Below are 25,758 nucleotides of genomic sequence, written 5' to 3'. Positions count from 1 at the left end.
AAAATTATGTACCGGCATTATTTGTGAGCACTTTGCCGGCCTGGGGTCAGAGTAGTTGTCACCTTGCACAGCCGATCCCCCAAGCAGAGGGCATTTGGTCACAATGTCTTTACCTGGAAGCTGCACTCACCTCGCTCCCCCCACTCTGCACCATAACCTGGGACATGTAGATGATGTTTCCCATCGTTTTTATGTCCTCTCCTTCCCAGCGCTGAATGGATTCAGAAAGGATCTGCAGCTCAAGTTGTTTCCTCTTCCTCAGTTCCTGACACTGAGACTGGAAATCACCATGGTATGTTTTGTTAGCAAAAGTGCAGATGAAAATGCAGACCATCCTAAGGAAGATGGTTTCACCAGCCAAGCCTGCATGTGGGCTCAGTGCTCAACAGATTGCATCACATGCAAAATTTGACTGCAGTGCTCCAGGTTTCACTACTTTACCCCAAAAGAGACCCAGAATGATATGACAAACTTAGCAAAGGTCGACAGTATTGGCCAGAGTTACACATACAAAACACTTGCCATCTTGTGAAAGCATCACTACTTTTCAACCAGAAAAGCCTGCTTTGGCTCTATTACACAAACCTTGTCAAAAATCACACCACAGCAATTTATGATGTAATGAATATGTTAAAATGTCAAAGAAATTGCAAACTGTACCGAGCAAACCTTTCTTTCCAAACCAGTTCTACCTCTGAGACTACAGGGTCACATTTTCCAAACCAAGATAGCCACAGAGCTAAATGTTGCTCATTTCGCTGGTGCTCAGAAAGATTCGTCCTACTTTGCTGAAACAGCAAAAAAACTTATCCTTGCAGCACTGCAAAGCCCCCACAACTCAGATAGGCAGATATTTTCTTATCAAAATCTGCAAACCCAGAAGTGAGAACTTGGCGCAGTATTTCAGCAATGCAGTACAGCAACACAAAAGGGAGCTTCTGAAGCTGCCACGATTTGAAAGACTGCAGCGATACTTGCAGTTGTGGACTCTTAGAGCTCCATGGAGCAGCCGGTCTTGCAGCTGCTTTCAGCAAGCAAAGGACAATGCTGACTGAGCAAAGGCAGCCCTGCAAATCCAAGCAAAACTTGTTTTAACTGACCTTTCTGCCAATGGGAAAAATTGCTGCAAGGCCAAATCTGGGCTCAGTTTTCACCCACTGCTTGGTTTTTCCAAACCCTGGTTTCTGATGGAGATTTTCCTCCTTTCAGACTCAGGAAGGAGTTGAATTTCATGTAAATTCTTTGACTATCCAGATCTTCAGGCACGCCCAAAGGAAAGGCTGCCCTGGGTCTAGTATGAAAAGACACAATTTTGTGGGGGCTTCCTCTGGTTTTGCAACTACTGGGTGCTTCAGCAGCTACCTGATTGTCTGAATTTGAAGTTCTCAGGATGCAAATTCATACTAAATGCACAGCAGTCCACCACGATCTGTACAGAGGCAGCAAATGGCAGAGTTCTGCAATTACTGCTCTGCCTTTGCCCAGGAGCCTCTGGTCCCAGCCACCACGTGTGCGTTGCGAGGAGCATCTCTGCCCATCTAACCTCAAACCTATGCCAAACCCCTTTCGTTCTACCGTAATTACACTGCATTGCTCAGTGCACTTTTCAAGTAAAAAAACTTACGAGCATTCCTACAGATGAATGACATCTTCTAATTTAACTGAATTATTCCCCTACTACCTACTAGAATTAATGGAACGGGAGCTGAGTTTCTAAGTAAATGTAACATGATCGCCCTTTCCTGTTTTCTATGAACTTTCTCCTCCGCATCTTTTATCTGCACTGCTAAGCACTGAAAGCCTGCATCTGCCATGCTAAGGAAGGAAGTTGGACCACATCTGGAGCGGTTATAGTGAAAGGTATTTAATGGCTACAAAGGGAAATGACAGCTTTTATTATAATCGAAAAAAAGCTTTGCTAGGTAAAACCTTTGTGCATGTGGATGGTTTTCACCCCTCTTTTTGATCTCATTGCACTAGGATTTTGAGGGGCATAGGTAACACAGCGCACAGAAACAGAGCTGGTATCTTCCTCTGACTCATCAGTTTGCTGCTATTTGTCCATTCCCCACTGATGGCCATAGAACCAGGAGCCACAAATATTTGCACCATGGCCAGGGCCTCCTGATGCCCATGGTGCGCATCTCAACAAAGCCCTGAGCTGTCCACACAGGGGACCCTTTGGCTGGCACCAGCATTTGAGTCAGATGCCAGTACTAACCTTTCACAGCTCACCTGCAAGAGCAAGGGGCAGTATAGTTGTATAGTTTCAAGGGGGAAATTACCAGGGTAAAAAGGCAAAAGGAGATGAAAGGGACCCAGCCACCACCACTACCCATACATGGCTTTCTGCAGCAGTGCACAGAGCCAGCGTCTAACTGCTGAAACATGCAACCAGAGGGGCACTCTAGGCTTGAAACCTGAAATTAAGCGTCTTTATCACCCATCTTTTCCATTCCAAAAGACCTTTCTTTTCTTTTAAATGAGGAGACAAATGTCAGGCTTGACTCACTCTTCATGAAATGCAGCTCTGAAATGGAGTGCTCTATTTTAAGAATTGCCACCTACCACAAGAGATTTGAAGGATGTGATGGCTTTCAAGATGTCTTCATGATCTGCATGCGCCTCCTAGTGAAGGGAGAGAAAAAACCCTGCATCACTAACAGCAACAGCCCTGCAAAGCGCCCAACATGACTGACGGCTCCAGTGCTCCCAGGGCTTGCAAGGCCCCAGGGGTAGGCATCAGGGACTGCAGGGGGCAGCCCAAATCCCCCAGATACCAGTGCTGGCTTCCTCACCACCCTGCTCAACTTGGCATCTTTTAAAGCAGCTATGCAATTCAATGATATCAGCCTATTTAAAGAGTGTAAAGAGGACAGAGCAAGACTTGATATGATTTTACAAAGCTTAAGGAAAATAAATTCAAACAGGCTGACCCTACAGGCAGGTAGGGTGGATTTCTAGTTTCACATTCACAACTGGAACTTCTATAAGGGTGCAAGTATTCCAGCCATTGCACCATAAAGGATGCAGTTTCCATGAGCATCAGTGGGATCTCCAACTCTTGGTTTAAGGGAGGGCAAATCCCAGGCCAGGGAGGGGAAAGCAGGATGCTGCCTCTTATCTCTGGCTGCAGCTGCACACTGGTACGTTCCCTGGGCATTCAGGACCCTACATCACAAGCTCTTCACCATCCAGACCTCATGCCAAGCAAATCATAAGGTATCTAGGCTGTGATGCAGCTACTCCCATGGCTGTTCAGAGGCCTGCCCCATCTCCAGCTGCGCAGCAGTGCAGGGAATGTTGTGCTATATACATCCACACTGCGTATACCCACACTGTATACATATATACACTTCCCAGGGCATCACAGCTTAAACCTCAACCCTCCTTACTCATGCAATAAAACCTCTACTCCCACACCCAGCTTAGAAGCTCAAAGAAACAGGTGATGTGCATGTCTCTGCATCCACTGCTGACCCTGACATGGCATTCTGCAAAGAGCACACTGGTCTCTGTATGGTCACAGTGGCTGCATCCAAGCTCAGCTCTGCCCCTGCAGCTCAGCCAGGCCAGGCGAGAGGACGGGAGGCCAGGTTTGCCTAAGGTACAGGGTCTTATGACCTTTCCTATAAGAAAAACCTCTTGCTCAAACACAGAGGTTTTAATCCTTTGGTTGGGACGTGGATTTGAATGATCACGGCTAAGTCTGCTGAATAATTAACTGGTAGTAATTAATATCAGAAGAGGGAAAAGCAAAAACATTTAAAACCAGACCGTTACTTCTGCTTTCCTCACCTCACCAGGCAAGTAGCAGAACCAAAGCAGTGAGGGACAGAGACGACAACGATCCCTGGGGGGACAAACGTCCGAGAGCAGATCTGCTGCCCGCTGAGGAAGTCTCTACCCGCTGGCTGCTCTCCCTGCTCCCAGGCACTCGCTCCTCCGCCCCCGTGTCTGCACTGGCTGCCAGATCCACGCCTGTGTGCGCGGCTCTGCTTCCAGCCCCGAGCACAAGCCCTGGGTGAGGAATGGGGACATGCCTGTGTGCAGCAGGATTGAGCAGCCAGGGATAGAAATCCCATAAAACGGTTATAAAAATTCTGATTTATTAGGTGCTGGGCAAATAAATGCCAGCTGTAGCCTGACGCTGAATTCCACTTTGGGATTGGCCCATATTTGGCTCAGGCAAAGAGCAGGCGATGTCTTCCCACAGCCTCCCCCACCTCCCCCGCTTTGGGGCAGCTAATGTCCCGTGCAGATAGAACAGCCCCTTCCAGCTCCTTGGAGTGGGGATTAAGGGCATTTAGCAGTGTGATGCTTCAACACTAGGGGAAGGAGCAGAGATGCCTCCTGCAGTCTGGGGACAGCTCTTGCAGCACCCAGGGGCGCAGCCTGCCTGGTGTCCCACCTACCTCCATGTGCCGCTCCAGCTCCTGCAGCAGTGTCACGTATTTATCCAGCCTCAGGAAGGGTTTGCTGAGGCTCGTGGTTAAGATGAGAATGCCTGGGTTGGCCGCACCCTGGCTCTCCATGAACTTCTCCAGCTCATCACTATAAATAGATACAACAACAAGAAGCTGGGCTCACCACCGCCGAGGGCTGTGTTTTGCTGCCTCCCATTGCTCTCCTGAGGGCCGGGGCTCTCTTCTGAGCTGCACTTGACTTACAGGCATTCCAGCCTCCCCTCCCAGTAACCATTTGCAAACACAGCAGCACAAGAGCCTGCTCCCCGGGGATGCTGCGTGGTGGTGGGTGTTTGTGCACGCAGTGTCTGGGGCACATCGGTGATGGCACAGCAGAGTAGCCCAGGGCAAGGTGTCTGGTTGATGGTGTGGGCTGGCTGACAATGCTCATGCCATGCCAGGGGACGTGCAGTGATGTGGTGGGAGCTGTGCCACCGGGACCCCTCTGGGACGCTGGTGTTTTTAGCACACACAACTCCCGTGTCAGCACATTTGTCCAAGCTGATTCTTTAAGTAAAGGGGTCAGGCTAGTGAACCAAATAAATGAATCATTTACAGGAACCTGGATCTTTGTTAAGTTGAATAAAGCTGGATTTCAGCAGGTAAGTAAATATATTGCAAGCTTCCGTTACAGAAAGGGAAGAATTAAACAGTACTGCTGGGATCCTGGCTTTAACATCACTGCAGGGAGACAGCTAAGTTGCATTAGGGATGACACAATGGCAGCCTTTCAGCTTAGTGTGCTCTTTAGCATGACCTTACACAAATTCAGGTGTCTGCTCAAGTGGGACACGTTGTGAAGGAAGGCGTTATTACTGTGATCTATCAAAGAGTCTGCAGAGCAACCAGACAGCTGAACAGCAGCTCAATTATTAAACTGGGTAACTGGGTGATTTTAACAAACATCCTCCTTTTACAAGAATGTGCCCCACACCATCATGCCACGAGGGAACATCCCCCCCATCTGCAAGTGTGTGGGCACTGCAGCAGTGAGTCTGAAACAGCATCCGGGGCCTTAGCCTGTAACAAGCACAGGAGCTGCTGCTGCAAAGGGTTATTGCCTCTGCTTTACCCAAGGCAAGAGAGCTCTGCATGCACAGACAGGACCTGTGAGACCAGCTCAGGTCAGTGCATGGCAGAGCTGCATGAGCTGAACAAAGCAGCAGGTGATAACTGCACGCTGCAGTAGAGGCAATGCTGAAGAGCCCAAAGCCCCAGCAATTTTCCCAGCAGCAGGATCCTTGCTGTCAACATGAGGGGCAAAAGCCATGCTGGCTCACATACTAATGTCAGAAGTAACTTTTAAAGGAGGAATTTTGGTCTGGGTCTCCTCCTCCATTACTCACCTGTGCTGCGTGAGGACATTGACTGCGGACGGGTGGTTAGCACAGTAGGTCAGGTAGAGGGACCGGAACTGGGGCATCAGGTTCATAAAGCAGCCTCCCACACGTTGCTGGTTCTCGGAGAGCCTACAAGCACCAACACACCAGCACACTGTTATTAAGGCTCTTCATCTGCACCCTACAGCTACGACACACTCACCCATCTGCCCAGGAGCCACCCACTGCACGGGGACGCTCCCAGGTTACTGCAAGACTGGAGCACCCATCCAAACACCCATGCCTGTCACTCGAGAAGGAGGAAGGAGGTCCTCAGGTGAGACTGGGTTTCTGTGCTGCAGACAGCTCGGTACCAGCCCGGGACACAGGGTGACCCAGCCTGCCCTGTCTCACCAGCTGAGATGTGGATGGGATGCTGCAGCCCCCTGTGGCTGGTCCCGAAGGGAAAGGATTACCTCTGATAATTTGCTTTTTGCTCACAGACAATCCCATCTTCATGCCTACCACATCTCCCATCTTTGGGCTAGTGACACTCTGAAGTCAGCTGCTTCAGCAGACACCTGAATAGTAGAAATGTCAACGTTTCTTCTACCTCCTGCCAAAGCACTACCTGCTGCCTTTCTTCAATCCTGTTATTTTCTTCTATATTTAACAAGCCTAAGACAGCAGCCAGGAGGAACATTAATGAATGGGTCTTTCTATTATTTTTAGCTGCAGTTCAATAGCTTAACACCCTCAGTGCCGTGGCACGAACTTACTTTGCAACATCTTCCAAGGCTTGATTCAGTGTTTGCTGAAACGCGCTGATTTCTTCCACATTTCCCAGCAATGATGCGATGTCCACGGCGCTGAGCCTAGAAGAGTCAAATCACCAATTAGCATCAAAAGGATGTTGGGCAGTGCCTCTGAGCACAGCTCTCAGGAGTACCCCATGGTATCTGCAAGCAGCCCTTCCAAAAAGGCCTAAGAATTTCTGTTTCCCCAGATGCACCATGGGGCGTGGGGAAACACAAAACCCATGATCTGTGAGCTACAGAACACAGCCTCCTGGAGAAGATGTCTGCTGTCAAGGATTACCTTAATTGGATTTTAATCACTTAATCACGCTAATCTTCTCAGATGTTTAGCTGTCTAATAGACACAGACAGATGGGATTTCTTCCAGGGGCAGGGAGGGAGGTGTGTGCACAGACACAGAGACAACTTTGTCTTCGTGGGCTCATGCTGTGGGTTTCCTACATGAGGAGGGTCCTGCAGTGTAGCCCCTAAGGTGGGGGTTGCTTTGTTCCCTTTGGATTTTTCCAGGTTGGATTTTTCCTAACCAAAAGTACCATGTCTGCTTCTGTCATCCTGCTTCTGTCACTCCCTTACACTCCTCGTTTCAGCCATTTACTGCCTACAAGGGAGGCAGGCTGGGAGCACGGGAAATTTTCACAGCTGGAGATATCCCAATGTGAAGATTTGGGGAAGGAAGGCAAGATGCGGAGGGACTTTAAACAGATCACTGCATATATGGGGAGATCACTTCTTGCTCAGCAGCAGTTTGGGTTTAGCGAGAAGCAACCTAACCACAGGAATATGTGCTGTTGCTCACTACACAAAGAGATGACTAGGAGGTGCCACCCGGGGCTGAGAAGTCACAGCAAGACAAATTACGAGGGAAGAAGCCATGCAAGGCACACCGCCAGGAAACATGCATGCCAGGACAGCCACACAGGAGCTTGCACATGGAGGTAGCAGCCAGCCTTTGGTCGGACAGAAATGCCCGTCTCTAGCAGCTGAACGCCTGCGTGATTGCTGAGGAATGGGAAAGAGCAGAAACCTGTACAAACGTGTGGGTTTTTTCTGGTTCACAGAGAAGTTGTGAGGCTTTACGAGGCAGTAACAGTCCCTAAACATTCAAAAGCAGGAAAGTAATGAACTATGGTCAATTTTACGGGGTTCTGTCCATCTCAGATGCCCTTATATCTTACTTATCATAAGACTGGAGGGGTCTTAAGTAAGTTCCCAGAAGTGACTGTAGTTCCTTCGCATAATCTCGTTCTGTTTCCAGAATATTTTGCAACACCTAGGGTGAGAGACAGAGCACTGAGTAGATCTTAGTACTAGGGACTAGTCAAAGGAACATGACATCAGCTTCCAAGTGTGGCAAACCACAGAAGTGTATTTTACGTCCATGAATGCATTTAAAATTGTTAATGCAGAACCCAGAATGCTCAGGAAAACCCTGGTGGTTTAATTTATGGATTTTACACTGCAAACCGGGGGAGGCCTGGACAGCGGGTATTAAGGGCTGTTTCTTCTTCTCTGGCAAAGCATGAATATAATGTAAGTTCAGATCTGAGTTTAGTATTTGATTCCTGAGAGGCTCATGCCTAACCCTGCATGCAGAACTGGCTGCCAAGGTATGCAAACAAATGATTCGTGCATGCATCCTGGGACCACTGTTTGCACAAAGGCAGGCAACGATTTAAACACAGCAGTGGCTGGAATAAGGACGGCTCTTGAGATAGCTCAAGCCAGGGCACAGCTCACTGGCCACTGCAAGGAAGTGCTGAATTTGGCTTGGCCCTGCGATTCCACCTCAGCAGCCAATTTGCCTCCAGCACAGGGTACATCAAACCCACGGCCCTCGCTCCCAGTTTCAAAATGCAGAAAAAAAAAAAAAAAACACAAAAAAACAAATCACTCCAGTTTCTCAATGCAGAAGAGCTTTTGAGACAGTGGAGGTGGTTCCCAGCTGTCTGGAGATATTGTTTCTGCTTTGCTTTGTTTGAAATATATTTAGACATGCTGATGAGCATGTTTCACCTCCAGCACCGAGAGGCAGGGACATCCACATGCATGCATTTTATCTGGCTTATACTGCGGGCCTTACTCAAGCCTGGAGGAAGGTACCTGCCCCCTCTGCCAGACATCAGCACTCTGGCAGTGAGATGGCAGAACAGGCAATCTTTCTCTAACCTTTCCGCAGCCACACGTCACAGCCTGGCATACCGACCTGCTCCAAAACCAGGCCAACAAGCCAGGCTGGGAGCTGTGACCACTGCCCCTTCTCGGGGGCTGCAGCTTCTGGCGGAGGCAGAGGGCAGACAGCTCAGGTGTAACACCTCCAGCCAAACCCAAAACAAGAGATCGTGGGTCACAGCCCTAATCTGGCTCGCCTTGCACCATGATATTATCTCCCTATCTTTATCAATGGGAGATAGTAACAGACAGGAAAGGACTGGGACTGAGATATCGTGCCTTATTCTCCAACACTGATCTCAAACTATCACCTCTGCTATGCTATCTTAGTTGCCTACTTTCAGCCTCTCCTCGTGACATTTTGCAGTGACTTCCACTTGCGGTTTATTGTCTTGATAGCCCTGAATCAAGGAAATGGCAACAACTGCATTTTAAATACAGAGTCTCGTCACCAATTGTTACAAATCGTTTCAATGCTTTCTAAGGTAAGGAGACAGTTCAGAAGATTAATAATGTGCTACTTATTAAAATGTATGATCAGCACTTTAAAACTTACCACAGGGTAATAATTCTTTGTCAGCTGAGTGCTTTCAAGTCCTTTTAATGCTTTGGGAGAGAGCGGTTTATCTGTACAAAAAAACACATCAATAAATTATAGTGCACAGCTCTCATTCTAGCAGGAAGAGTCACTGCTGCATCATGTCCAGCAACCATAACATCAGCCCTGTAAACACACGACTTCAGTTGCAGGGTTGGTTTTTCTGCTTCAGCAAATTCAGGAGCTAATCGACAATGTACAGTCACCGGCTGCAGCCAAGCAAGCTGCAGCCGTGGCAGTGCACAGCACCTGGCAGCAACTCACGGGTTTGCTCCCAAATCCCTGGCAGCAGCCCCGTGTCTTTCACTGTTTGGAGCTACAGTGCACCTTCACCTGGCCCACAAAATTTGGGTTTTAAAAACGGTTGTCTACCAAAAATGCTGGATATAGTGTTTAGTTCCAGGCAATTTGCAAACCGACGCCAACACCAATCAGTAAATTAACCCCGACCCATCCCTGCAGTCAGCTGTGATGCAAAATCCATGTGTGAATGAAGGCAGATTTGAAGACAAAAAGCTCACACAAACCTGGCAGTCAATTCTTGTCATCCTTTTCTTATGCATTTGCTGAATCGCTGCGGACGCCACACGTGCGCACAGGCACGAACACACCCCCACACCAGTCCTTTCCTTGCAAAGCATGTCCCCGGCCAGCAGACCCACCACCAAGCAGGGTGTCCTCACAGCAGAGGAAGCAGGACCTCTGCTGCATTGCTGCCAGGACATGCAGCTGGGAAACTCCCACATCTGCTGGGAGATGTTCCCATTGCAGGCTGGGTTCGGTCTCAGGACCCAGGTGAGAGACCCACTGTCGCAGCTGCGGAGCCAGCCAGTCCTCAGCCCCTCGGAGGGCTGCGCTGTGCAGGGCGGCCAGGCCGGCCTTTCTCCCTGTATGCACTCAGGGAAGGCAATTACTTTCATGCTGACAGCAGGGGAGAAGCTGAAATTGATAAATTTAGCTGCTGGGAAGTGCAGCTTGACGTATTGTCTAATTATTGCCCTTGTAAAGCTTCCTGTCACTTCCAGCCAGGAGCTCTGTGTCTCGTTTAAAGGCTCGGAGGAGCCTCTTTTTTTTCAACCCAAAGGGCACGCTTAGGACACGGTGGAACTACAGACGCTGCTGAAAAACGAGTGACTCTATTTAGAGTGACAAGTCTCGCGCTTCGGAGGCGAGGAGAGCAGCTCCCGCTGGCTTGCAGCAAGGGCTGTCCCCCGAGCAGCAGTCATGGTGGGTTAGCTGATGCTCCCTGCATCCGTCACTGAAATACAGCCATGTGCCCTCCAGCAAGAGGAGACTGCTCCTCGGCTTTGTGCCTGCACCACGGGAACAAGCCCTGCTCCCACATGAAGTGGGAAGACCAGGGGGGAAAGCTTTGCACATAAAAAAATCTGATGGGCTCCTGCATCGGGATCAATGGGGGATTCATCCTTGGCTTCAGTGAGGTGCTGCTACTTCATGCAGCTCCCATCTGACTTATCCCTTGGGACTGAATTTTGCTCTCCTTTTATAAAATGGTGCTCTTCTCCACTCACTGACTTAATTAGTGATTCCTGGGTTGTGCCAGACAAGGCTTCGATCTCTGCTGCAACGTCCTGCTCCAGCTCAGACATCATTTTCCCCGAGGGAAATAGTGGGAGATGAGATATCCTAACAAAGATCATTTCATTTAGAATTAAATAAAAACTGGCCTAATTCTGAACACTTACTCATTACTTTTGTTCTTCCTTCCTCTTCTTTTTTGATTGCTAGTGTGGGAGTAACGATGTCTAATGGGGGTTGCACGTTTTGCAGCCCACTCTTTATGTCTCACGGTGTTTGAGGCCAGGGCTGATTCTGACCCACAACACTGAGCACACAACAGGTCTGCATCTATTGTAAGTCTTCATGGCACATTAAGAAAAAACAAGTTTACTGTCACGCATCCTCAGAAGCACGATAGGGTGAACTGCTTGAATGGCTATGTAACACTAAGGGCAGTTCGCCAGGGGCATGCTTCATGTCATCGTCACCCCACATCTGGTTAAAATCACATCGCAGAAGATGTTAAGGACACTTGAGACAATGCTCAATAAAGGCAAATGTCATCAGATGGATTGTTCCCTCACTCTTTTCTCAACACTGCCTGCAGCTTCACAGCAGAAAATGCATCTGGGGGAAAATGTACTATGTGAAATCAGCCATTGCTATGCACAAAAACAGGGGTCTTTCCCTACGGCCATAGAGTTTTTGTTGCTTTCCTCACTCAGACTGGGAGCATCCATTCCACCACTGCCAGAAATGGCAGGATCAAAGGCAGATGCATTGCCTGACCTAGGTCTCTAACAAAAAGCTAATTCTGTGTTTCGACACTGGAGCGACCTGACAGCTCCCCAGAACAGTGGGAGGCAAGCAGACCCACGGAGCAATCTCCAGCCTCGTCTGCAGCGATGTGCCGCTGTGCTGCTGGGGCTTGGCAAAGCACACTGGGGAAGAGGGCAAAGCAGCTCTCAAACAAGTCATGCGAAAGACTGGGCCTTCCCCTCCTGGCGCCATTCATACTTCCATTAGCACTGCTGCTTTAAGCACACTAACAGTCCTTAATAAATAGCAGCAATTTCCCAAAGGCATAAGGATCTACACTGCATTATACCACTGTCATTCAATCAGCCCTTGAAAGCAATTTGCTTACCGGTGGATTTGATTTCTCTGACGTAGTTGCTTGGGAACCAGCCTGTTTTTCCATTCAAGGTCCCTTCCCACCAGCCCCCTTCTTCAACCCGGGTGACATAAATAATGTCTCCTTTGTTAACGGAGAGTTCGTCCTCATTGGTCTGCTTAAAATTGAACCTGGCCTTTACCACCAGCTGATGACTGCCATTCTCGGTCATCTCCTAAGGAAAGAAACATGGAAAAACATTAGTGGATAGTCCAAAAAAGCAGAAGCCAGTAGGACAAGCCATTGTTCTTTGTTGTTACAGCTGTTTTTTTCAGTATTGCACTTCAAAACAGCACTAACATCTTGCTCTTGTGTAAGCAGTCCCGCCAGAGGATCACGAGGTCCCTCCCAAGAATTAATTCAGTCTCACGGTGCATTGGGAAGCAGATAAGCATCGCCCTCTTCATTTCCCAGAGAGCAGCACCACAGTCTGAGAAGCCACCAGACTCTCTCCAGCCAAGGCAGCAAAGCTGCGATGGAGATCAGTGCAGAACAAGCCACGCTGGCATGCAGAACCCAGGGGTAGTGGTCACATCCCTCTGCCCCCACAGCCATTAAACCCTTAATAAAATTTTAAATAAAGGATACCACAGGCTTGGACTGCCTCCTTAACACCCTTGCTGACTGTGAAGCTGTGCTGTTGGAGTCAGCGTGGGCACCTCCAGCCGCAGAGCTAAGAGACGACAGATGCGAACATGGCCCTTTTGACGGCTGATCTGGTAAAGCAAAAACAACATCTGAGTTTAACCCAGCACTCCCCAATCCCTCTGCATCACACCAAGCAAAGAACAACGCCCACAAGGGAAACAAGAACATGGGACAACAGCTGGAGGAGCATCTATCAGAGCACAATACCGAAGCGACTCCCAGTCAACAGTCAGGATGGTTTAGCTGGGCTGGGTTAACTCTTCCATGAGGGAAGAAGCTGAATTACATCCCAAGGCACTCCTACATTACGCCAGCCCTGTGGCCACATATCCAATTGCACTATTTGTTTGAAATCGCCCTTAAAACAGCTGAAAAATAGACTAATGCTTAGCCCGGTGCTGCCCAGCTGGGAATGTCTCTGGGATCCAAGTAAGCACCACTGAAGGTGTTTCAAAGGTTAGCTCGCAAGTGAGAGCTCTTAGGTCACCTCTGCAGCTGCAGCATGGGCTTCTCCGCAGAGTGGGGAAGAATGCTAACAGCTGTTCAGCACATCCTTCTCTAGATAAATCCTTCTGGGTTCAGTACACAGCTGAGAGAGCCTGTGCACAATTTTGATTACTGTTCATGGACTGGTGCCACCAGCCACATGAGAGAGGGATTCGGGTTCCTCTGAGGAAGGACAGGAGCTTCACCCCCAGGAGACCGACAGTGCACAGAAACCATCCCAGCAGCTCTCAGAGCTGCTTCCTTCACTCGTTGCTTTGCATACTGGTCTCTGGGCCTGATCCTGACACCACATGCCCGATGATGGAAATAATGCTGCTCTGACACAGATCTATGTTTCACAATGAGCAATTTGCTTTTACATTGACACCAAGAAACCTGCCAAAGGGTAAAAAGTTTTGTGGTTGCAACTGCCCCGTGCTGAGAGAGAATCACCTTGAAGGGAAGCACCAGCCTCTGCAGGACCTCGCAGCACCCAGCCCTAATCCTGCTTAGATGCTGCACAGCTGTGGAAAGAGGAGTTTCAAGGCACTGCAGTTTCCAGTAGTCCTCTGCTACTGTGCCTCATGCCACACTGTGGGAAGATGATCAGATCACCCCCTCTCTATGTGCCAGCATGCAAAAATGAAGCAACAGCAGATATTATCAGTTCAGGAAATTGTGTGGAGTACTTTGAGATTTCCCTTCTAGCTTCTTTTTAGATCTAAGAGAATGTCTGTATTCCAGAGAAGTTATTCTGCAGCTGTACTGTGGAGCTTGCATGCCCGCAAATCACAAAAGCCCTGAGAAGAGCAGACTGCTGTCTGCAGGTGTCACTTTGCTGGGTGTGCAGGTCCTCTGGATAACATTTGGAGTTCTTCATTGAAAGTACTGCAACAGGAGAAGGCGATCAAGTGACCAAGTGTGTGCAGGACTCAGAAAACACAAAGTTAAGACTGCTGTTTCCCTGTTGTCCTCCCATCTGAATGTCAATATGGAAAAATCATTCCAAAGGGGAAGCTTGGTGGGAGTTACTGGAACTCAGCTGGGCTTTTATTCTCCCAAGAGGATTTTTGTTTCAATACAAAAACACCTCGTCCTTAGATCAGACCTGGAGCAACACAAACTGCAAGCTCTTTGGAGAAGGGACTGCCTTCTGCTTTGTCTTTCTCCACAATGCCTTGCACAACGGGACCAGGTCCCTGACTACGACTTCCAGGCACTGCTGCCTTACAGGTCAACAGCCATACCTTAAACATGCACCGGGCTGTCCAATCCCTGCTCCAGTGATGGAAAATGTTCATGCTAAATCAAGTGTGCCATCAGTGAGTCAGTTTTCTCTCTCGCCCTGCTCATTACACAATTGCCTGATGACCACACAGTGAATTCCCAGCTCCCCAGACTGCAGCAGCAATAGCAAAACCTCTTGGTATGGAAAAGGCGCTTTGCAAACACAGTTTTTTTTTTTCTCTGAAGCACCCTGATATTTGAGCAGGAGTGGTTTCAGCTGCTCCCAGCAACACACAGACCAGGAGGGGTGGCCAGCTGCCAGTTTGAGATGTTCTTCCCTTGATTCCTTCTAAAAAGGGAGGGCGTAGACCGCGAGTCTAGACTTCTCTGCTTATTCAAGCAATCAGCCACAGTCCCACGGAAATGACTTGGTTGCTGCAGATTTTATGCTTCTCTCTGCCCCTCCCTATCTTCCAAAGCTTTTATAAATATCTGCAGCAACCTAGAAACAAATGTAAAACTGACTTTGACAGTTTGGCAGAGAAGTGTATCATTTATATTGCATCATGACAGCGTCCTATTTTATGCCTGGTCCAGCATGGAACACTGCTGCCATATGTTGCTTAAACTATGGTTAAAATAGCTGGGTTTTCTGCTCACATTCCTACACTATTTTGGGCAGAAGAGCCTAGCCTGATCCATCACAGCTGGTTTTCCTCCCCTGCCCTCTCCTTCAGATAAAAGCATCAAGCTCTGTGTTGCTGTTATCTGATGGACAGCTGCCGAATACTGAGTTTAACACTTCACCATGCCCCTGGTTATTTGCATAGCAAGACCCATGAAGACGTGAGGATTTGGACTTCAAGTGGATGCTCAGAAACACGTTCTCGCACCGCTTCCCTAGCTGTCATCTCCTTCTCGCCGTCTCCTACATGGGTGTCGGGTGCTCTGCAGGGAAGGGCTGTATGTGCAGCTCTGCCGGAGCCCTTGTGACAGCAGAAGCTGCAGGAGCCGGCAGCAGGCTGGTCCTGCCACCCCTTTCAGCCCTGGCGGACAGACAAACCGGGCCATCCGCAGTGGCGGCTTGTAGGATGCAGGCTCCTGTTTCTCAGGAACTTGGCCAAGCCACCAAAAAGCAAACGTTTTAGACATGTATTTATTTTACCCTGTACTTTTCCCAAGGGTGCTCTCTGCCTGAGCAGCTAATTATATCACAGGCATTGCGCTTTTTAACATTTAAACAGAGAAAGCATATGCTCAAACAGATGTTTGCCATGAAACCAAGAGGATCCCAGCTCCCCCAGAGCCCCTTGGGGAACACGTGATAGAAACTATTCCACTGCAAAGCCGTGTCCTGAGCTTCCCCCTGTGATTGCAAAAAACAATTTGGGGCTGTTAATCCGGGGACTGCTGCAACGACAGCACGGCAGCCTTGCTGTCCCATCGTCACCCAGGCATGCTCCCTCTGCTCCAGCAACATGCCAGGAGAGGCAGGAAAGCCTCTGACTCTGTGCTCTCAGAATAATGAAGCTAATGTCTATCACAATTACAGCATTTGCAAAGGCTACTCCTTGTCTAGGTGATCTGCATTTCATATCCACATCATATTGAACCGCGGGAATTTTCTAAATGGGGTCACTGGGTGCTGCCATTTAATGGGCCAGTGAGAGGCTGTAAGATGTGCTGAGGCTGCCTTCCCATCACGGGCAGCTGGGGAGCAGGCTGGCGGCAGGGCTGAGGGCTGGCTGCAGAGGGCCAGTCTGGCAACCTGTGGCTCTTTGGAGCAGCACTGCACACACATGCTCACGCTTACTTCTCTGTGTGTGTGTGTATGTATATGTATCATCTACCCCTTGATGTTTATATAATATATACATTAGAGTTTATGTAATAGTTTATATAAGCACAGTATATATTACTTATAAATATAAAAAGGATTTTATAAAACCTTGCATCAGAACAGAATAGGGAAATAGAAAGAAGAGTCCCAGCAATGAGGTTGTTTAACTGAGCACCCAAGCAGCTCTGCAGCACTGTACTAGCAGACAAGAATCCCAAAGCAAAAATTAAATGGAAAAAGTGAAACAACTCAAAACCAAAACAAACTAAATTTAGACAAAACACAGTAAATCAACAAAAAAACCTTCCCATGAAAGGAAAATGGCGTTTTGGGTTTTGAATTTTTCTAATTTTAATCATCTAAAATGTAATTCCCACAGGGAAATTGAACTCGCATGCTGGTGTTGGATTTTGGAGGGTGTGCAGGACTCTCTGTGCAAATCCATTTTGTATGATGGGGTGATAAGTGTTCTCCACCCAGATACACCTCTCCAGCTCAGTGCAGACGTGTTCCTCAGCCCCTCAGTAAGGAGACCCTGGTCCTTGTATCCCTCCCCTGAACACCACACTGGAACCCTTTCCTCTGTCAGTACGAAAGCAGGGAACCGTCTGTGAAGATACAGAAAACCTTTTTGTACCTCCCATCAAACCTCTGCTTTCAAAGCCCGAGTGACTGAATACATTGGCATATAGCAGCCCGTAGAGAACAGCCAAATACTGGGGATGGTAAAAAGAGAAGATGATTTGCTTTGCTTCAGCAGCCTGCTCCTGCACTGAGTGCGACAGGAAAAGTCATCAGCTGCAATTGTCAGCGTTTGGTTCCCAATTATGGGATCCTACTCCACAGAGCCCTGAGGAGGAACATCAATACAATTGACTGAGCATCTGGCAACGTTGTTTGTTTTGACATTCAGTAAAGATATTACACAGATGGATCTGCTTTTCTGCTCGGCTCTAAAACATACTACTTGAAATCTGACATTTGCATTTTGAGAGGTACATGCTAATTTACGTCGAGGCTCCTTTACAATGACCTACTTTGAGGTCCCTTAATGCTGTCAAAAATGAACAGAGGTTCCTTAGAGCAAAGAGATAATCTTGTTCTGCAAAGCGCATATAGCAACTCTGAAGCACCACATTTAAACCTGGAGTTGGTAGAAACATGAAGTATTGATCCTAGCGTTCAGTAGCAGGCACACAAGGCTGACAGCACAATTTGACAAGCCTCCAGAAATTATCATAAACAATGAATTCCCAAAAAACCCACCCCAGCATGCATATGAAATAGCATTTGAAAATACAACAGAAAAAAAACAAAACTTCTTCTTACCTTCGGTAGCTTTATTTACAGCTGTTAATGTACTCAGGACCTTGGAGAACTGTTCTCCGGTGTACAAATCATGTGGATCAAATAGCTGCAAAAAAAGAACTTTGTCAGTTTAGCACAAAACATCTCACTCTCGCGTCTGAGCAGCCCATGTTGCTGCACGGCACCAGAGATGATGAAGTAGCCCAAATGTCTCCGCAGGGCTAGGGGCTTTACTTGGGGCTGATAGTCCAATTTCCTTCGGGGCTAGGGCATGGCTGGGGTGCCAGTGGCATGGGGGGCGGGAAGGGCAGGGGCACCCATCGGCATACGGAGTGCAGTGCTGCAGACACAGAGGGAAGCAAGTGGTGCCGCCTGCAGAGAAGGGACTCCTTTGAAAATCGCTGAGAAGGTTACTGCTTGCCTTGAGGGAAGGAAAGATTTTGTTGCTATTTTTGTTATCTAAAGCTAAAGAGATTGAGGCTGTACATACACACACACACACACTTTCCACAGCAGAAGAAACAAACACAGAATTTTCTGCTGTTGCAATATGGCACATATAATACATTTACAATTTTTCACAGGAAGCAAGAAAAGGTTATTTTATGTGCAAAAATCCCACTCTAAAGAATTTTGTGCTGCTGAGTCTCAATGGCAAGGCAGAAATACACGGATAGCAACGGCTTATTTTCTGTGCCTGGTAAACCTGATCTTGTAAACCCAGCCCTCTACAAATCACCCCCACCACGAAGAGGGGCAACCTGAGTTTCCAAAGCACTGCAATCCCCACTAATACGGGAGAAAAGCCCTAGAGTTCAGACAGACTGTACAAACCCTTTCATTAATGAAGGGGAAATAAGCGATACAAAAAGCCCCTGGTCGTGGTACCACCAAGACACCACCTGCTAATCCATGAATACGTTGTCTTGCAGACAGAGGCTACAGATCTGCAAATCCAACAAGTACAAAAGGTGATTTTAAAGCTGTCCTGTCAGACACCATCTACGCACAAATACTTCCAATGTACTGTGGAGTTTAACTTGCTAAATAAGTACAAGAGCATTAATTATCTTTAGGGTAGTACTGCCCTCTAAAATGGCCCTCTCTTGCTTGCCACATACAGCTCCTTGGGTACGCTTGGCATATTTCAACGAGGAATGGGACTGGCCTTTTCTGCAGCCCTAGATGCTCGCGGTGTCTCTTTCCCCTACACATCTGTGCAGCAGAAGTCCAACACGGGCAGTACAAGGCCACTCTTTGTCGATTATATTTTTAAAACCTGACTCGGACACTCGATACTGAGAGAGAGGCTTTACCCGAGAGAAAGCAATTTAATCCGTGCTCAGAGGGGAAACACTGCTGCGGCTCACACCCGAATGTTACAAGCATTAAAATCAGCAGCTCTGGGACATCCCCACCTACCTCGGGCTGATCTGGAGCTCATCTATTGCCCGCTCTCACTCGGTTTTGCTCCTGCAGACCACGCGGACCCTGTCCCCCGTGCCAAATGGAGCGAGAACTATTTTCCTGCCTCGCACTGGCAACCGATGCTATCTGAGCATCGCCTCCAGCCCCGAGCAGCAACGTTAGAGCCTCCGTGGAAAGGGAGACGGTAACGGAGAGCCCCAGCGCACGCTGACCCCGTTGGCAGCCACTAGCGGATGCAACGTTACAGCAACGCGTCCTCACCCGCCTGCCAAGCAGCAGCGGAAAGTAAACAGCGAGGCTGCAGTGTTTGCGTGCATCCCTCTGGTGTGTCATTTTCTCAGTCAGGCCTTTTTTTCTTCCACTTCAGTAAGTCCAGAAAAACAAGTCCTGCCTTGAATGAATGCTGGCTTTTTCTTAAAGGACCAAGGTGGAGAAATACTTCCCCAGCCCTTTAATGCACAGAATAATGCTGCAAGCTCAGAGTCATCAGACCGACAAAAGTCCAGAGGAAAATGGTGGTGATGGATACACAAATGAATCCTAGCATGAAAGCAAGCAAACTTTTAGGACTTTTCTGGATGGAGAATTTGTCTGGAACAGCTACTGTGAAACAATGGGAAAAACTCTTCCAGTTGAGCCAGCATAATTTAAATTCACTCTTCTGCTTGTACCAGAATAAACTGATCTTATAGAAAAGTCCTCGTTTATGAGCTAAAAGTTGCTTTTTCCAGTGCAATCCATCCATAATGCCATTCCTAATTACAAGACAAGCTGCAAGGCTGGACGAAAAACAGAGAGGGAGGGAGAAACCTTCTGCAATTAGCTCATGGAAGAGCTGGGGGACGGAAGCAAAACCCCACTTAAATCTCCCCTTTAGGGAATCTGGGTTAAAACGCTTCTCCTACTTCCAGCATCTCGGGCAGCGAATCGCTCCGGCTGCTCCGCAAGCTCCACACCGCGGACAGACAGACAGACAGACGGACAGACGGACAGACCGCACTGCTGCTGCCAGCCCTCGCTGGCGAGGAGGGGACAGCCACCGGAGGAACCCTTCCCGCGGACACCTCCCCGACCCTCCAAAAAAAAAAGAAAAAAAAAAAAAACAAATCCCTACATAAACCCAACCCGGCAAGCCACCCGGCACCCGAAACCCCGGGAGGTGCAGCAAAAAAGTTGGGGCTGCGTTTCGAGCCCGAGCTGAGGAGCTGCGGGGAGACACCGAGGGGACACGGAGGGGACACGGAGGGGACACGGAGGGGACTCACGGCGGGCGCGGGGCGGGCGGGCAGCCCCGGGGCATGGCGGCGGCGGCGGGCGGTGCTGCGGGCCGGGGCCGGCCGCTGCGGCTCTGACCCGGAGCCGGATCGCGGCGAGGAGAAGGGGAAGGAAGGGGAAGGAGAAAGGGAAGGGGAAGGCGGCGCCGCCGCCCCGCTCCGCCCCGCCGCGGCTCCCTGCGGGAGGCAGCGGGAGGGAGAAGGTGGTGGTGGTGGGGAAGGGGAAAGGAGGAAAGGGGGGGAAGGGGAGGCGAGGGAAAAGAAAGGAGGAAAATTAAAAAAAAAAAAAAAAAAAAAGAAGAGAAAAAAGCGACAGGAAAAACGAAGGGGAAAGGATAGAAGGGAAAACGCAAGCTGTGGAAATGGTATTTGGGTATTTGCAGCGCTCTTGCAACACGGAGACACACTGCAGCAGGGCTGTGCTCGAGCCGCAGCTCGGCGGAGGCAGTGACATCCTCCCAAACGCCGTGTCCTCGCACAGCCTGCGCTGCCTGTGCCCATCTGCTCGGGAACGCGCTCCTGCGGGGAGCCTGAAATTCCCCCGACACCTCCGCACAGCAGCGGGCTGCAGCAGGGAAAGGAGATGAAGGCACTGGCAGCCCCTGCGGAGCCCAGCCAGGCCCCTACCCCAAGGGGGATGCAGGGGTTTCACAGACACCCCCTACACCTCTGGGCAGGAGGTCTCCAGGTGCTGGGTTGCTGTCTTGGCCATATCCATTCCCCAGCACTTGCACTGGTCGGTGCTGGGGACATCACCCAGCTAGGAAAGCAGGAGCAAAGACAAAGCAGAGCAGGCTTAGGAAGCACACGGATGGGGAGCCAAGAGGGTGATGATTTTTCAGCTGCCTTCCCAATGTCAAAGCCTACAAAGACTTTGATGAAACTTGCAAGCACCTCCAACTTCAGAAAGAGCTTCAGTTCCACCCACAATGCCAATGACACGCTGCACGCTTCACGGTCATTCTGGACAGTCTGATTTAATCCAGATATTGATTTATCTTCAGAAACCAGTCTTAGTTGGCAAATTCCATCCCCTTGCCAGAAGTTTTGTGGTCATACTAGCGATAAAATGCTGCTGCTGAATGGGAGTTATGATCTCGTGCTTCTTCAGCAGTAAGTGAAGCTGTTTAGTTGTTATATATGCAGAGGTATCAACAGCAAAAGCAACTAATTGTTCCCATTTTTTGACCTTAGAACAAGCTAGGGCTTTTTATCTGCTTCATCATTTTTCTCTTTCCTTGTGACCCTTCTCTTTGATCCCTCTGACATTAGACTCCCTTTGGCCCTTGGGACAGACCCCGTTGCCTTCCAGTCTCCCCCTTGACCCACCAGCATCCAGCTGCCACTTCCTTAGCAGTACCCTCACTGGACCAGGTCTTGGGTCATTTACACAGCTCGAAGCTGAAGCCAGTGTAAACAAAGTGCAGTGAGGTTATCTGCACTGCTCCTTAGTCCACCACAGAATCCCCTAAGGACAGTTAAGCTCCAAGTAAGCACCCACATCCTCTGTCGCAGCAGAGCTGGGCTGATAGGCATTCCTGATAGGCAAATTCTGGCATTGAAGAGCAGCAGGAAATTTTTAGATGCAGTCTCATTGTTTCACCTTATTACAGCACTTGTCTGATTAGAAGTAGGTGTTGACTCCTCTGCTTGCCTCCTTTGTTTTAGGACTAACACGTCTGAAGCAGCAAATCTTTGCAGGCTTCAGTCCTGGGCTGAAGCAAAGGAAGAGGCCGGATACTTACACACTGCAATGGGATGCACTATTCCAGCTCACCCCACCAGCCTGTGGAGCTCCTGCAACTTTACAGAGCCACTCGAAGCAGAAAGGTCACACAGTGTCCTTTTCCCTCCCTTCCACTGGGTCCAAGCCTATGTCTGGCTGTTTGGTGCTGTTTGCCTTGCTCTATCTGTCTCCCATTTCCTGAGACTGAGTTACCAGGACAACAAAGAAGGGTGGGAGGAAAGTGCACGTATGTAGCTCTGCAGGAGTAACCTCTCCGCATGCCCCCACCACAAGAGAGAGCCAAGCAGCATCTACTCAGCGGAAGGTGGGACTTGAGTTTCAACCATATTCTGTCGGAAAACCTACCTTCTGCACTAACCCGTGCCTTCCTAGCACACTAGCAACGCATCGTGAGGGATGTATGCAGCTCCAAGTGGCAGCTATACAAAGGCGTGTGGTGACTGAAACAAATTTAAGGCATAGTATAAAGGTAGGGATTGCTGTAGTAAAGCATGACAAAGCCATGGGGTGCTAGGAGGGGATGCTGATGTCATGAATGCTTGAGATTCCCCTGGACTAGCCTTTCATACAGGTCCTTATCCAGAGGAAGTTCTGGGCTCTGCATGTCCTCAAACATCCCCTTTTGCTCACATCTGCAACAGGAACAGAATCTCTCACCTTAATGTGCACTTGTCAGTCTCAAGACAGAAGTAGCTCAGCCCTAATGCCAGGCTACTGCTTCCTAAGAGAACTAAGTGTTCTGCGGCACTTGGAGAAGGACTGAATTTGAACTTTAGTGTTTGTTTGTTTGTTTGTTTGTCAAATCCGAAGTTTGTGTAAGCAGCAGCATGGCAGTCATGGAACTGAAACCTATTATTAAACTAAAAGCTTTCCTGATGTTACCCTTTCCTCTAGCCCAGTTACTGGAGCAGAACAGATTTTCTGTCCTGTGTTCATTTTCCTCAGACCTAACACCAGATCACTACAACTTCATTGCTGATACACCCTGGAACAAGAAGGCTCCCTGCCTGTTCTGATGCTCCCGGCATGCTTTCGGAGTAATGAGCTGGGCAGAAAATCCCTCTGAAAGGCAGCAGCCCTTCCCAAGGCAAACTAAGTATCAGACATGACGGAGAGCCACCTATAGGCATGCTTTTAGAGTGCCATTGCCAACAGGGTCCAAACAGGACAGTGTTTGGGAGGAACAAATGGCAGAAGGTTTTCAAGTTCCCTGTGGCTTTCCTTTTAGAGCACTCAGAAAAAAACAGGTAGTGTGGGGAGAGAAGAGCTGGAGAGAAACATAACACATGTACCATGAATTGTCCACCATGTCAGCTGTCCTGCCTTGAGCATCCCTCTTCACTTGGCATTCTAATATGGCTATTATTTTTTTTGAAAACAAATAATTAAAAAAAACATTTTAGCTGGAGAGATCTGAGCATGAGCTTTTATTCAGTTTTTGAGGTCTCCTTTCAGCCAAGACAAGGCTGCCAAGACAAGGCTGCCGAGGTCTCCTTTCAGCCAAGACAGCCACATGAGTATTACCAAAGCTACTGAAGGCTGAGAATATTTTAAAGATTAAGGGAGTTATAAATAAGAAACAGAAAAAGCAAACAAACAAAGTTAGAACAATTTTCTTAAGTTAAAATAACGAAGAAAAGGAATGGGGAAGATCAAAGCATCACCTGGAGCGAGATGCACAGTGTTGCTAGTCCATAATATCTGAAAATCACGAAATGACTGCAGTATTGCAGAAGTGGTTTAAATACTATGAGATGTTAAATAAAGCACAACAGTTGAGGACTACTCCTGTCTTATCTTTTAGATGTTTAAGATTTCTATTTTGTGATATTTTCCATCACAACCATTATGATAAGTTTTTAAACAGAAAAATAATCTCTGAAAATTTGAGAAAATCACATGGTCAAGTACTAGAAGACTGTCAACATTGATTTCTGATGTGACAGGCCTTCGGTGATTCTATATATATCTGCTCTTAAACTATGCTGCTGCAAAAGGCTTTAGAAATGGATTACTGGGAAACAACAGGCTAATGAAACAGTTCTGGAATAAGCAAATTTTCATGCTGGTTAGCTGAAAAGGTCTGAAGAGAAGAAAGGATCTTTGCTTGCTTAGACCTTCAAAGGAGACGTGCAGGAACAGGGTTACCATGAATTGGACTTTCTCCTCACTGTGGTGCATGAATGTTTTGCATAATGCTCAAGGATGCTGTTCCTTGCTTCTGGCAGATTTTGTCTTTTTCACAATGTTGGTATTTTAAACGAGACATTGACAGCTCTTAATTACAGGCTTCTTTTCTACTTTAGGAATGCCAGTGTGATACAAAACTCTTTAAAATACATTTTAAATCCATATGCATTTAGTAAAAAATGTAATGGCACATTAGCTTAAGTCTTAAGTAATTCATTTAGATTCTGATCTTGCAAATATGAATTATGCTTAGGCATAAGAATCTGCATGTATATAGGATCAGGAATAGCCACTGATAGACTCTTTGTCTTCGTTAGGATTGTTTATATGCATAAGGATCAATTTAATATTATGGCTTTGGCAGAATCTCATGCAACATTTGCAAAGGGATGAAAAACACTGCAGGATTAAGAGTATTTAATCTTTATAGTAAAACAAGGCTAAAAACTGCAAGCCCTTACCTCCAATAAAAATCAAAACAAAACAAAACATGCACAGGTTCACCCTGCTTAGCTCTGTTTAGACAGAACTCCTGTTATTGACACATGTATTTTTACCTGACCATTTAGATTCTTCTCAAAGATGTGGAGGAACCTGTTAAGCTCACAATCAATACACTTCAAGTTCTCCAGCAAGAATATCAAATTACTGATCCTCCTATTTATGCTATTAATACAAAAGACTAGGAATGACTACCAGTTTTGTCCGTCTAGCATTTGGCTTCCATTCAGGTTTATTAAACAAGCACAATATTACAACAAAATAATGTAAAGGATATAAGCTTACTTACCTCCACTTTAAGAAGTGCACAGCCTTTCAAGAACTCTTGGATATTACTGATGCAATCAGCTTCATTTTTAGGCTCCAGACAATACTAAAGAAACAAAATCCACTGAGATCATTGCATTACCTTCCGCATAGCCTCTAGTCAGAAGGCCTGCATGAATATTGACACGTGTGTTTTATACTGAATTAGGGAAGCTTCTTAAGGGGGCGGATGGGGGTGGCAGGCAAGCTGTCGAACCAGGAAGAAAGAGCCACTGGAGGAAGTGATGCATAAATTGAAATGGTCGGCATCTTGTTTTGAATGTCAGCATATGACAATGCCCTAAATGACAGGGGGAAATTGATGACTTTTAAGAACACACAGTCCCAAACCATCAGATAAGCAAAAGGAGCTAGCAAGTTTGTTTGTTTGTTTTTTAATAATAAATGCTCCTGTTTTATAGTGCAGATTTTTTTTTTTTTTTTTTTTAATTTAACAGCTTCTCTTCTGTGTTGCCATTTCCTATCTCTCACTGGAGTCCTTCCTTTTTTTTTTTCTCCTGCAGTTACATAGCACTTTTGGACTGTCTGAATATATGCCTTGTAAAACTGTAATATGAGGTACTCACATGATTTAAATGACTTCAGTACCAATGGATTTGCTGGACTTGGAACAGCTCAAAATTGCATAGATGTAATGTTAATTTATTCCTAATCTTGTTCTCTAGTGTACTTCCTTATTAGCAAAGTGTTTTACAGTAACAGTTCTGAAAGAGTGCA

At 47.7% G+C, this 25,758-nt stretch overlaps 1 protein-coding gene across 3 annotated transcripts in view; it reads right to left on the bottom strand.

The window, feature by feature from the left end:
• The window catches only part of ARHGEF6 (Rac/Cdc42 guanine nucleotide exchange factor 6), a 38,149-nt gene that overhangs the window by 11,841 nt on the left and 550 nt on the right, over window positions 1-25,758 (bottom strand). For all 3 annotated transcript variants that reach the window (XM_084534256.1, XM_084534255.1, XM_084534254.1), the window contains exons 2-12: window positions 25,004-25,087; window positions 17,596-17,680; window positions 12,654-12,781; window positions 12,039-12,240; window positions 9,329-9,399; window positions 7,779-7,873; window positions 6,565-6,660; window positions 5,813-5,935; window positions 4,416-4,554; window positions 2,569-2,628; window positions 131-277 (exon numbers count right to left, since the gene is read on the bottom strand). In XM_084534256.1, coding sequence (XP_084390382.1) covers window positions 131-277; window positions 2,569-2,628; window positions 4,416-4,554; window positions 5,813-5,935; window positions 6,565-6,660; window positions 7,779-7,873; window positions 9,329-9,399; window positions 12,039-12,240; window positions 12,654-12,781; window positions 17,596-17,680; window positions 25,004-25,087 — 1,230 coding nt within the window. The remainder of the gene's footprint in view (window positions 1-130; window positions 278-2,568; window positions 2,629-4,415; window positions 4,555-5,812; window positions 5,936-6,564; window positions 6,661-7,778; window positions 7,874-9,328; window positions 9,400-12,038; window positions 12,241-12,653; window positions 12,782-17,595; window positions 17,681-25,003; window positions 25,088-25,758) is intronic.

This window comes from Aythya ferina (assembly GCF_964211825.1).
Source record: "Aythya ferina genome assembly, chromosome: 13".
NCBI classification, from domain to species: domain Eukaryota; kingdom Metazoa; phylum Chordata; class Aves; order Anseriformes; family Anatidae; genus Aythya; species Aythya ferina.
This window is presented reverse-complemented; position numbering and strand designations above follow the sequence as displayed.